General features: G+C 47.3%; 1 protein-coding gene across 1 annotated transcript; it reads left to right on the forward strand.

Annotated features, from left to right (window-relative positions):
• The first annotated feature begins 9,216 nt into the window (after window positions 1-9,216).
• On the forward strand, window positions 9,217-9,804 carry LOC127196488 (60S ribosomal protein L11-like). The gene has a single exon (XM_051154239.1). The coding sequence runs from the start codon at window positions 9,229-9,231 to the stop codon at window positions 9,766-9,768; it is 540 nt and encodes a 179-aa protein (XP_051010196.1). The 5' UTR covers window positions 9,217-9,228; the 3' UTR covers window positions 9,769-9,804.
• Window positions 9,805-10,755: the final 951 nt, after the last annotated feature.

The following is a 10,755-nucleotide window of genomic DNA, read 5'->3' on the forward strand; positions in this document are numbered from 1 at the left end:
CCCCAAAACACACACACACACACAGTACTTTCCTTGTCTCCTACTACAGAGGGAAATTCATAATAAATCACAAATTTCCAAGACTTCAAAGCATGTGGTAGCTCGCTCCTGTCTCAGTCCTTGGGAACCTGAGGTAGGAGGATAGCTGCAAGTGTGATGCCAACCTGGGCTAGATAGTGACTTTTAGCTACCCTGGGTTATAAAGTAAGAACACGATTCAGGAAAAAACAAACCACTCACCAAGTAAGACAAAAAAAAAAAAAAAAAAAAAAAGGCCTTGACTCTGGATCTTTCTCTAGGAGACTCATTGTAAGACAATGTCCTACAAGCAAAGCCTAAGGGTGACATTGTAGAGTTGGGCCACTGCCAAGCCAAAAGGTGATTGTTGGAGTCTCCATAGGTCCTCGAGTGGTTAACCAACACAGGGGCCAAATTTTAACCTATAGAAAGGCATTGGAAGCTGGGTGCAGTGGTGCATTCTTCTAATCCCAGCACTCAGGGAGGCAGAGGCAGGCAGATCGTTGTGAGTTTGAGGCTAGCCTGGTCTACAAAGCAAGTCAAGGATAGCCAAGGCTAACACAGAGAGACCCTGTCTTGAAAAAAACTAAAACCAACCAACCAAGCAACCAAACACACATGCAAACAAACAAACAAACAGACTATGCGAGCTACAGGCAAGTAAAGTGGCATATTTACTAGTGGGTGGAGAAAAGGTAACTCTTAAGAAAGATGGGGTTTGGTGGCACTTGCTATGTTCTACTAATAGATTGATATGAGCTACTTAGATCTAGTAATCCCAAGTAACCATGAGAAAAGACACTAAGGCCTGCAGCTGAAAGTCAGGCGGCAGCAAAGGCACATGCCAGGCCCTTGTATTCAGAAAGGCAGAGTTCCAGAGACGACTAGACTCTAGGTTCAGGAAGTGTCAATGTCAATGTAAGGGTCCTGAGACTCAGACAGGGGCACTGAAATAGGTGTGCATGAGGACATTGAACTTGTTTCCCCTGAACCCGTTGCCTATGGAAGAATCCTTTGAAAAGCCACCCATGTCCTGTGTCTTGCTTGAATCAAGACTATCCCAGGGGCCTCCCAGCATGGCTCAAGTGACACTGGATAAAGAAAGCGGAAATGCTAAACTGGCTAACAGGGTTATCAATACTTTAAAAACAAAACTTTTTATTGAATCATTGTGAATTTGACATCATTCTCCCCAATCCTACTCATCTTCTAGTCCCTTCCTATGTGCTCTCTGTGCTTGCAACCCCCCTCCCCGCCACCGGAAGAAACAACAACAACAAAACCGTCTTGCCATGAAAGCTGCAGTGTGCCACACAGCATACCTCTTACCCAAACCTCATTTTTTTTTGCAAGTGAGCCACTGGTCTGTTTTGAGGCCTCTGGCTTCTGCTACATTATCAATACTGAATCCTCGCCAGGACTTGTCTCGGGATATTCTGTTGTTGCCTTGCGTCCTGGAGATCCTGCTACTGTGGGTCCGTAGCACTGCTTTCTTCACGTGATTTAGCAGTTCGTAGATAAGGTAGATGTGTGGGTGGACCGACTCAAACGTCCTGGACCTGGGCCTGGATGGTAGCCGAGTTGGTCAGCCCAAACGCTCTCCCACACCCATGAGTTATCAATACTTAAATGTTATTCTGTGCTGCAGAATCTAATCCATCTGGAGATGGCCAAGGGTTATGATCCTAGGATGGCTGTGCAGGTTTGGCATAGCTTCAACACACATTAAAGAAGCAGAGGGACTACTGGTGGAACTATGATCTCAGACTTGGGGGTAAAAACATAACTGAAATGATGAGATAGCTCTACTCTTTAGTTCTAACCCTACAAATGGGTCCATGAGATAGATGGCTGTGGTCCTCAGGGCCATTCAGAGGCATGAACTTAATGAGGTGGCAAGCAACGCACTGCTGGGGTCATGAGCATCCTGAATCAGCTTAGCAGAGGCTGCTCTCTGTAGGATGGAATCATGGTGGGGCCATCTCCTACTTCCTACTTCCACAGTAGCAACAGAAGCATTGGGTTCCAGATAACCAGAAACACACAACTGTTGGAGACAATGTAGTTTCCGTAGAGAGACAGCTGGAGACCTTGTTTGTAGGTGCCTGTGGAGACAGCTAATTGGATACAATGTTTCTACAGTCAAGGGCAGCCCATAAAGATACTCCTTCGTAGATATCACCAGAAGAGTAGAGGAAACAGATGAGCACGTGGTGGAAGTCAGCCATTCCAATAAAAGCCTAGATCCTTTTCCCAATTTCCAATTTGAACCAGTTCTCAGTGGGACTCAGAACTCATCAAAAGAACCGGGGCCTGTTTCCCAGCAGAATGAGCTTTGCAAGTGCATATACACTGGTGTCAGTCCTGAGCCTGGGTCCAGTTTTTCCCTTCAGGGTGTCTAGGCACTGATGCTAGACTTGAAGGAATGGACCGTAGCCAAGTGGGTGAGGTCTTCAGGATCCCAGTCTGGAGGTGAATGCCTGGAGGGAGAATGCCTTCTTGGTTGGCACTCTTTGAGTGTTACAGAGCTCTCCCAATGATACAGCAACACAGCTCTCTTTACTGGGGAAGTGGGTAGGGGTTTTCAGGTGAGTGAACATCATTGGATGAGGCTGGGGTGCTAGGAATGTTCCATTTGCATAGAGAGGAATTCCAGGTGCTAGGTTTTATGATTACCTCAAGAATTGTGAGCCTGAGGGGGGGAGTGTCACCGGACTATTCACACCAGGGCATGCAGGCACAGAACAGGAAAGGAGCAATCCTTAGTCCTTCAGGTTTAAGACTGAGATTTTCATGGTTTGGATATATCTTGGCCTAGCTTTAGTTCTATGCTTGTTTCCCCAGTAGCACAGTTCACATTCCAACACAGTGGTTCCATTTATTGACACTGACTCATACCAGGGAAAGGAATGTATGGTCTTCCATGGAATGTTAGACGCAGCATCTGAGCTGATGCTGCTATTTGGGAAGCCAAGGCTCCATCGCTGTCTCCTGATAGAGGAGACTATGGAGAGGCCAGGTCATGTCCCTGTCACAGTGAGTGCACTGGATCTCCAGAGCCACCCAGAAACCATTTCCCTGGTTCCTAAATGTATGATCAGGATAGATACAGCAATTAGTTGAGATGGCTTTTTCAACTATGAAATGACAAAGACTGTCTCAGAAAGACCAAGCAGATGGAGGTGGACACTGAAATTTCCCATGGGACAAATCGTAGAAAGCAGTATTCCAGCACAATCCAGGTAACGGCAGGGCTAGTGTCACTTTGCTATCCCAACTGCACCTCCATTCAGTTCAGGAGGCCACAGTCTGCGAAGGCTAAGCCCTTCATGGCTGCTAGCTGACTTCTAGAAACTTACCCAATAAGGAGAGAAGTCCTAATGGTACTTGTACCAAATGTACTGCTTGCCTGCTTTGTATGTATGGGTGTTTCGCCTTCATACAGGCCTGTGCTCCACATTCGTGCTCTGAGGAGGCCAGAAGAGATGTTGGATGCTAGAACTGTAGGGATAGATACGTGCCATCAAGTGGGTACTGAGAGTCAAACCCAGGTCTTTTGGAAGAGCAGCCAGAGCTGTCAACCTCAAAGTCATCTCTCTTGTCCCCAGATGGGATGTCTTTATTATAGCCCCCTGGAAAGTGCTGTACAGCTATTACTATGGAAAATCTACCAGGAAGTACTAAGTTAAATAGAATTGACTGCATGGATTGGACAACACTACATGTATAGTTTTACCTTATTGAAAAGTGAGCTCTCCTGGCTTCTGTAAAAAACATAACCTTTCCGATAGGCCTGGTGGGACACACCTTTAATCCTAGCACTCAGAAGAAAAGAGAGGTGGATTTCTGTGAGTTCAAAGCCAGTCTGGTCTACACTTATAAAGTTTCAGGATTGTAAAACTCCTCTCTCTCTTTCTCTCTCTCTCTCTCTCTCTCTCTCTCTCTCTCTCTCTCTCTCTCTCTCTCTCTCTCTCTCTCTCTCACACACACACACACACACACACACACACACACACACATACACAGAAAGAGAGAGAGAGAGCGCTCATCTGGACACCGTGTGTTATTGTACCCATCTGTACTGGTAACTGTACATTCAATGAATCTGACAAGCAGGTACTCTTGAGTATTTTGAGTACCTTGGTAAGTTATAGGTTCTCTCAGAGTTAAGAGGTAAATCTTACAAAGATCCAGATGTCTGGTATGCTGATAAGTGCCCAGGGGTATGGTATTTGGTATCTCCCCTTCACAGCACCAAGCCCTCGTACTGTGTGTGCATTTCCTACGAGCAAGAAACACAAATTTGAGGAGACTGCTGCTGTCCAGCAGAGGGATGAGGTAACTCCAGGCCAGTCAGAAGGATGGAGAGCCTGGAGCTCAGCTCCTGGCATTTGCTGGAACAGATGAGAAAAATGGCTGTGGTTGGCATTCTGATGAAAACCGTTCAAGGCTCTTGAATCCTATGTGTACCGGCTGCTTTTATGTGTCGACTTGACAGCAGCTCAAGTTATCGGAGAGAAAAGAGCCTTGGTTGAGTAAATGCCTCCATGAGATCCAGATGTGAGGCATTTTCTTATTAATGATCAACGGGAGAGGGCCCAGCCCATCATGGGTGAAGCCATCCCTGGGCTGGTGGTCCTGGCTTCTATAAGAAAGCAGGCTGGGCAAGCCAGGGGAAGCAAGCTAGTAAGAGACACACCTCCATGGCCTCTGTATCAGCTTCTGCCTCCAGGATCCTGCCCTATTTGAGTTCCTATCCTGACTTCATTCAATAATGAACAAAATTAGAAGTATAAGTTGAATTAAACACTTTCATCCCCAACTTGCTTTTTGGTCGTATTGTTTTGTCATAGCAATAAAAACCCCAACTAAGACATGTGTGTTTGATTGGGTGTTGGGATAGAAGGTATGCTGTCTTAATTAATAAATTGTGCTAATCAATGTTTGCTACCTAGTAATGGACAATGAATATTATCACCAGTAATCAAAGCACTATTGTGCAGGTCAAGGTATTTGCCTTTTGTTAAGTCTTGGTTGCAGCGGGCCATTTTTGGTTACTGTTGCTGTTGTGAGTAAGAATTGCTTATACTAAAAATAGGACAAACAGAGATTCTGAAGTCAGCCCATGTGGATGGAAACCCACCACTGTCCATTGGCCAAGTGGCTGTGGGTAATTTACTTGCCCTTGTCCTTGTCCCCTCTGAATCATGAAGGTGCTAGATATATGTTGCCATGAGGCAAGTTGATTCGTTCATATTAATCATGTGTTTATAAAGAGCTTGGCCCTGTATTTAATGCACAAAAGGTAAGCATCCTTCAATGAGTCAAGACTCATTAGTGCTCAGAGAGACTTAATTTATATATACAGCAAAAAGGGACATCACTGATGAGATCCACAGTGGTGCAGTGAAAGGGCAGGAAGCCTGGAATGTTGAGCTGGCAAACAGCCTAGAAACCAAGACAGCTCTGGCCATTGACATCAGAAACACCACTTGGAATTTCTGGTTAAACGGCCTGATGATCAGCTACAAGCTGTTAAAAAAAAAAAAGAAAGAAAGAAAAGAAAAGAAAAGAGTGAGCAAACAAAAACACATTTTTATAACTCTTCAGTCCAGTGTGTAGGAATTCCCCTCAGAACTATAGAACTGGCTGGGATTGCTCAAATATGTTGGCCAATGATCCCTCTACCTATATGCCAAAGGAGGAGAGAATGTACACACCAAGGTACTGGGTACCACTAGAAAATGGGGCCATGGAAGGCTGGACAGCTGAGGAAAGCATGGCTGATGGATGGAACCAACCTGGGGAGCATCTAGTGTGCATCACTGCTGTCCAGTGGAGGAATGGGCCAATTCCAGCCAGTCTGCAGGGCGAAGACCCAGCAGCCAAGCTGCTTGAGTCTGCTGGAATGCAATCACTGTTTACATTGCACTGTGGATGGAGGCAAAGGCTGAACTGGTCAGGCCATTGTTCAGTCCACCCTGTTGGACAGCCAAGAGCAATGAAGGAGCCTAAAGCTGTCAGTCATCTATCCTGAACTCAGGGTGCAGGTGTTTTCTGCAAGCTTGCAGAGCCCAGCAGTGCTCTTACTCTGCTGATTGTGTGTGGCCCTTGGAGCTGCTGGAGAGCCTGCCTGTTCTGAGCCGAGAAGTCAAAGACTCTTGGTAGTGACCCTTAGCCTGAATTCCCAGTATCGCTCTTCAGAGTTGATAGGTTATCTCACTGATGAAATTAGCCAATTCAAGCCAAATTAAAAGTGGGAAAAAAAAAGCAACTGTAATGGGAGCTGCTCTTGGGTGGTTCATCAGTCCCAAGGAATGGGGATAAGGAAGTTGTGGTGGAGAGGGAGACAGAAAAGCAGGGGAGAGAGAAGGGGGGCAGAAAAGCAGGGGAGGGGCAGAAAAGCAAGGGGGAAGGGAGACAGAAAAGCAGGAGGGAGGGGAGGGGGGCAGAAAACAGGGGGAAAGGGAGAGGGGGCAGAAAAGCAGGGGGGAGAGGGGCAGAAAAGAGAAAGTGTGAGTGCTGAGAGAGAGAGAGAGAGAGAGCAGAGCTAGAGAGGGGAGGAAAGACAGGAAAAGAAAGAAAAGTTGCAGAAAGAGAGAGAAGGGAACCAAAATGTCTAGATTATTTAGTGAAGAGCCTCTGGGGGACAGGAAGGCCAGCCCCCCTCCCCCCAGGCCAAAAGGTTCATGGTAGGGGCTGGGCATGCTACTGTTCTAGCTGCTCTCATGGAACACAGCTGTGAGCCTTGTCAACACCCTGGAGCCCAGGAACTACTAGGTCAAGCTCTAATCTGCTTGGCAGGCCAACATTTCTTACCTAGTTATGTGCTCAGAGAAATACAGCAGGAAGCACGGGGAAGGCCATGGCCCGAATCCATTGGAAAATAAAGACTGCTTAGCAAATGTCTAAAACAAAAACTACATCTGATGCTATCACTGCATCTCCTTCAGCAAAGAAAAGGTATTCTCAGGCTCCTTAGAACATCTATATCAGTTCTATCAGGATGATGATAGGTATTCATCAAGCCAATTCAAGCCAAATTAGAGTATAAAGGCAGGTTTGTTGGGGGTGGGGGACAGCTCTTGGGCAGGTTTACTGGTCCCAAGGAATGGGCACAGGAAGATGCCATTGCAGAGTGGGGGACAGTGAAGGAAGGGAGAGAGAAAGAGTGTGCATACACAAGGACAGAGAGGGGGCGGGGAGAGACCAAAATGTCTAGATTATATAGGGAAAAGCTCTGGGGGAGGGAAAGCCCAGCTCCTGGCCTGGAAAGTTTGGGGTAGAGGGCAGAGTATGCCAGCCACACGTTGTAACAGGTAGGGACTGAAGGATGCTGGGAGAACCTGGAGGCCAGGTCTGCTTTGATATGTTTAGTAGGTACCTCAGCCACTTGCTCAAGGTCTGAAACTCAACAACGGCCTGTATTAACTCCAACTGAAAATCTAGAATAAGTCATGTCTTTCCCACAGGTCTGTTTGATAAACCTTCTGAAGTGGTGACATGAGCCAATACAAGACAACTTAAAGTATTAAATACAGGTTTATTGAAAGCAGCTCTTAGCTACCGTGCAGCGGGAAGGAGGGAGGGAGAGAGAGAGAGAAAGAGAGAGAGAGAGAGAGAGAGAGAGAGAGAGAGAGAGAGAGAAGGAGAGAGGGGGGAGAGAGGAGGGAGAGAGAGAAGGAGAGAGAGGGGAGAGAGAGAGAGAGAAGGAGAGAGAGAGAGAGGAGAGAGAGAGAGAGAGAGAGAGAGAGAGAGAGAGAGAGAGAGAAGAAGAAGAAGAAGGAGGAGGAGGAGAAGAGAAGAGGAGAGGTGAAATGCAGAAAGAAGAAAAAGTACCCAAGAGAAGAGAGAGGGAAATCAGAATGTCTGGGTTATATAGTGAAGGGTAAGGAGAGCTCCTGCCCCTGGCCTGGAAAGCTCAAGGTAGAGGACTGGGTATGCCATCCATGCCCTGCAGCAGGTAGGGAGCAAGGGATGCTGGGAGAAGCCCAACATTGTGTTGTTTACTTCACTGAAACTGGCTCGTTCTCTGGTTCTGAGTTGCATCTCTCCTACCAAAGGTACGCTTTGCATCTGCTGCAGCTGGGCGGGGGCGCATCTGCCCCCTGAGTGGGTAGGAAGCTCAGAGGGCTTTGTCTGGATCCTCTCAGGCCTCCAGAGTCAGGCTGGCTATGGGAGTGGTCTGGACGCTCACGCTGCTGTGTGATGAGGAAGGAATAAGGAAGCTAGGCTTGGAGTGCCAGCTAGGCTGTAACTCAGGTGCTGACTTTGGAAGCTGTGCAAAAAAGCCAATAGCCTGAGGGTTATGCAGAAGGAAGGACTCAGACAAACAAAACCCAGGTTTCCGGAGAGGGAAGGAGAAATCTCAGAAAAGAGGGTTCTTTTCTCTGTCCAGGTAAACAGAACTCTGTATTGAGAACTGGGCCTCGTCCTTCCAACATAGACTGCCTGTGACCTGAGTCATTATAGTCACGTGACCATCTGCAGCAACAAAGGCTTTCCATGTCTGGCTTCAGCAGGAGTTGGTAGGTAGGTGCCTACCCAATCAGTCTCGACCCAGAATCGGCCCTAACCTTTTTATTTCCCCAAGTCTTCCCAGGTGCTTCTGTTCATATCTGCAGCCTTCCATCTGACAGGCAACCTCTTCCAGCGTTGTCTCAAAACCAGAGTTTCCTCTCCTGAAACCTTTGCCCCACCTTCTCCCTAAGCCCTGTTGTATTGTCTTGACTGAGAAACAGTCAGTGGTTTGGGCAAGGATGAGAGTCAAAGTCACAGTTTCAGTTTCAACTACTGTGCAGAAGAGATCCAGGAAACAAGGATGCCTTTAAGCCTTGCCCAAGGACAGAGACCTCCTAAAATGCTGGAGGCTACTGTTCATGGGAGATGTCAAGACCCATGTTTTCACTCCCCTAAACCGGTTTGTTAGACCTGACTGCCCAGGTTGTGCTTCATTGCATGCAGGCAGGTGGCATGTAGGCAGGAAATGCGACAGGATGTCTGCTTGCCTCTGATTGGACTTGATGGGCAATACAGTGGCCTTACAAGGCTGTCTCTTTAAAAGCCTCGGCAAAATGGCACCTTTTTTTGTGGCTGTTTTGTGAACTGAGGAATGGAGCTGGCCAGAATCCATCATCTTGGCCAGAATTAAATTAAAACTTGCTTCAAATTTGGTTCAAAATCATGGCAGTGCTCTTCCTGTTCTCCATCATGGCGCAGCAAGATCAGGGTGAGAAGGAGAACCCCATGCGGGAGCTCCGGATCCGCAAGCTCTGCCTCAATATCTGCGTGGGGGAGAGCGGAGACAGGCTGACCCGGGCAGCCAAGGTGTTGGAGCAGCTCACGGGCCAGACGCCTGTGTTTTCCAAAGCCAGGTACACCGTCAGGTCCTTTGGCATCAGGAGAAATGAAAAGATCGCTGTGCACTGTACAGTGCGTGGAGCCAAGGCAGAAGAAATTCTGGAGAAAGGCCTGAAGGTGCGGGAGTATGAACTACGGAAAAATAACTTCTCAGATACTGGAAACTTTGGTTTTGGCATTCAAGAACACATTGACCTGGGCATCAAGTATGACCCAAGCATTGGCATCTACGGCCTGGACTTCTATGTGGTGCTGGGTAGGCCAGGTTTCAGCATCGCAGACAAGAAGCGCAGGACAGGCTGCATTGGGGCCAAGCACAGGATCAGCAAAGAGGAGGCCATGCGCTGGTTCCAGCAGAAGTACGATGGGATCATCCTTCCTGGCAAATAAATTTTATCCAAATGGCCAATAAAAATTTCTCAGAAATGCAAAAAAAAAAAAAAAAAAAAAAAAAAAAAAAAAAAAAAATCATGGCAGTGCTCTTATTCTGACCCAGATGGCTTATCGGAAGGCCAGAAAGTTCTAGATTCCTGTATAAACAATTCTGCAAATATTGTAGATGGAAAGTAGGGTGTGAGATGTTCCTTCCTGATGCCCTGGGGTGAGTAGATGAGGCCACATTCTGATCCTTGTGTACCTCATCTCCCGGGAGTTACACCTGACTTGAAACTAGGAGACTGAGGCTAGGTGTGGTGGTGCACACCTTTAATCCCAGCACTGGGGAGGCAGAGGCAGGCGGATCACTGTGAGTTCGAGGCCAGCCTGGTCTACAAAAGTGAGTCCAGGACAGCCAAGGCTACACAGAGATACCCTGTCTCAAACAAATAAACAAAAACCCCCAAACCCTAGAAGACTGGAATTCTGAAGCTTGACCCTGAGGTCCCTGTAGTGCCAGTCAGCCTCAAGACAGTACACTGATGGTTCTGGCTTTCCCTGGGGCCACTCCTCGGGGTCTCCAAGAATAGGGCTGAACCAGAAACATGTATACACTGGTTTTTCCACAGACACAGTACCTCTGAGAAGCTTTTACGAAGCACTGTTACTTAGACTTAGATTCTGCTCTGAGTTTATTGCGGAAATATAAAAATTGTCCCTGGATTCTTACCTTACACCATTATCTGAGTGACACATGGTAAATCCAGGCTGAACCTGACCAATCATCTCAACTGAAAGGGCTCAAACTTCCAACACTTGGTTCTTGCAGGCAAGGTTAAAAGATGCCACTGTTGTCACAACAGCTTGGCCTGGAAGCTACCATGGGTAGACGTGGCCCTTCATTCAACACAGTTCCACATTCATGGAGTGACCATCCGCAGGAGGATTCCTGGATTAGAGGGGCATAGGCAAGAGGGAAAATGTCTAGGGAACCCAGAGGGG

The sequence above is a fragment of the Acomys russatus genome, chromosome 12, assembly GCF_903995435.1.
Source record: "Acomys russatus chromosome 12, mAcoRus1.1, whole genome shotgun sequence".
Lineage (NCBI taxonomy): Eukaryota > Metazoa > Chordata > Mammalia > Rodentia > Muridae > Acomys > Acomys russatus.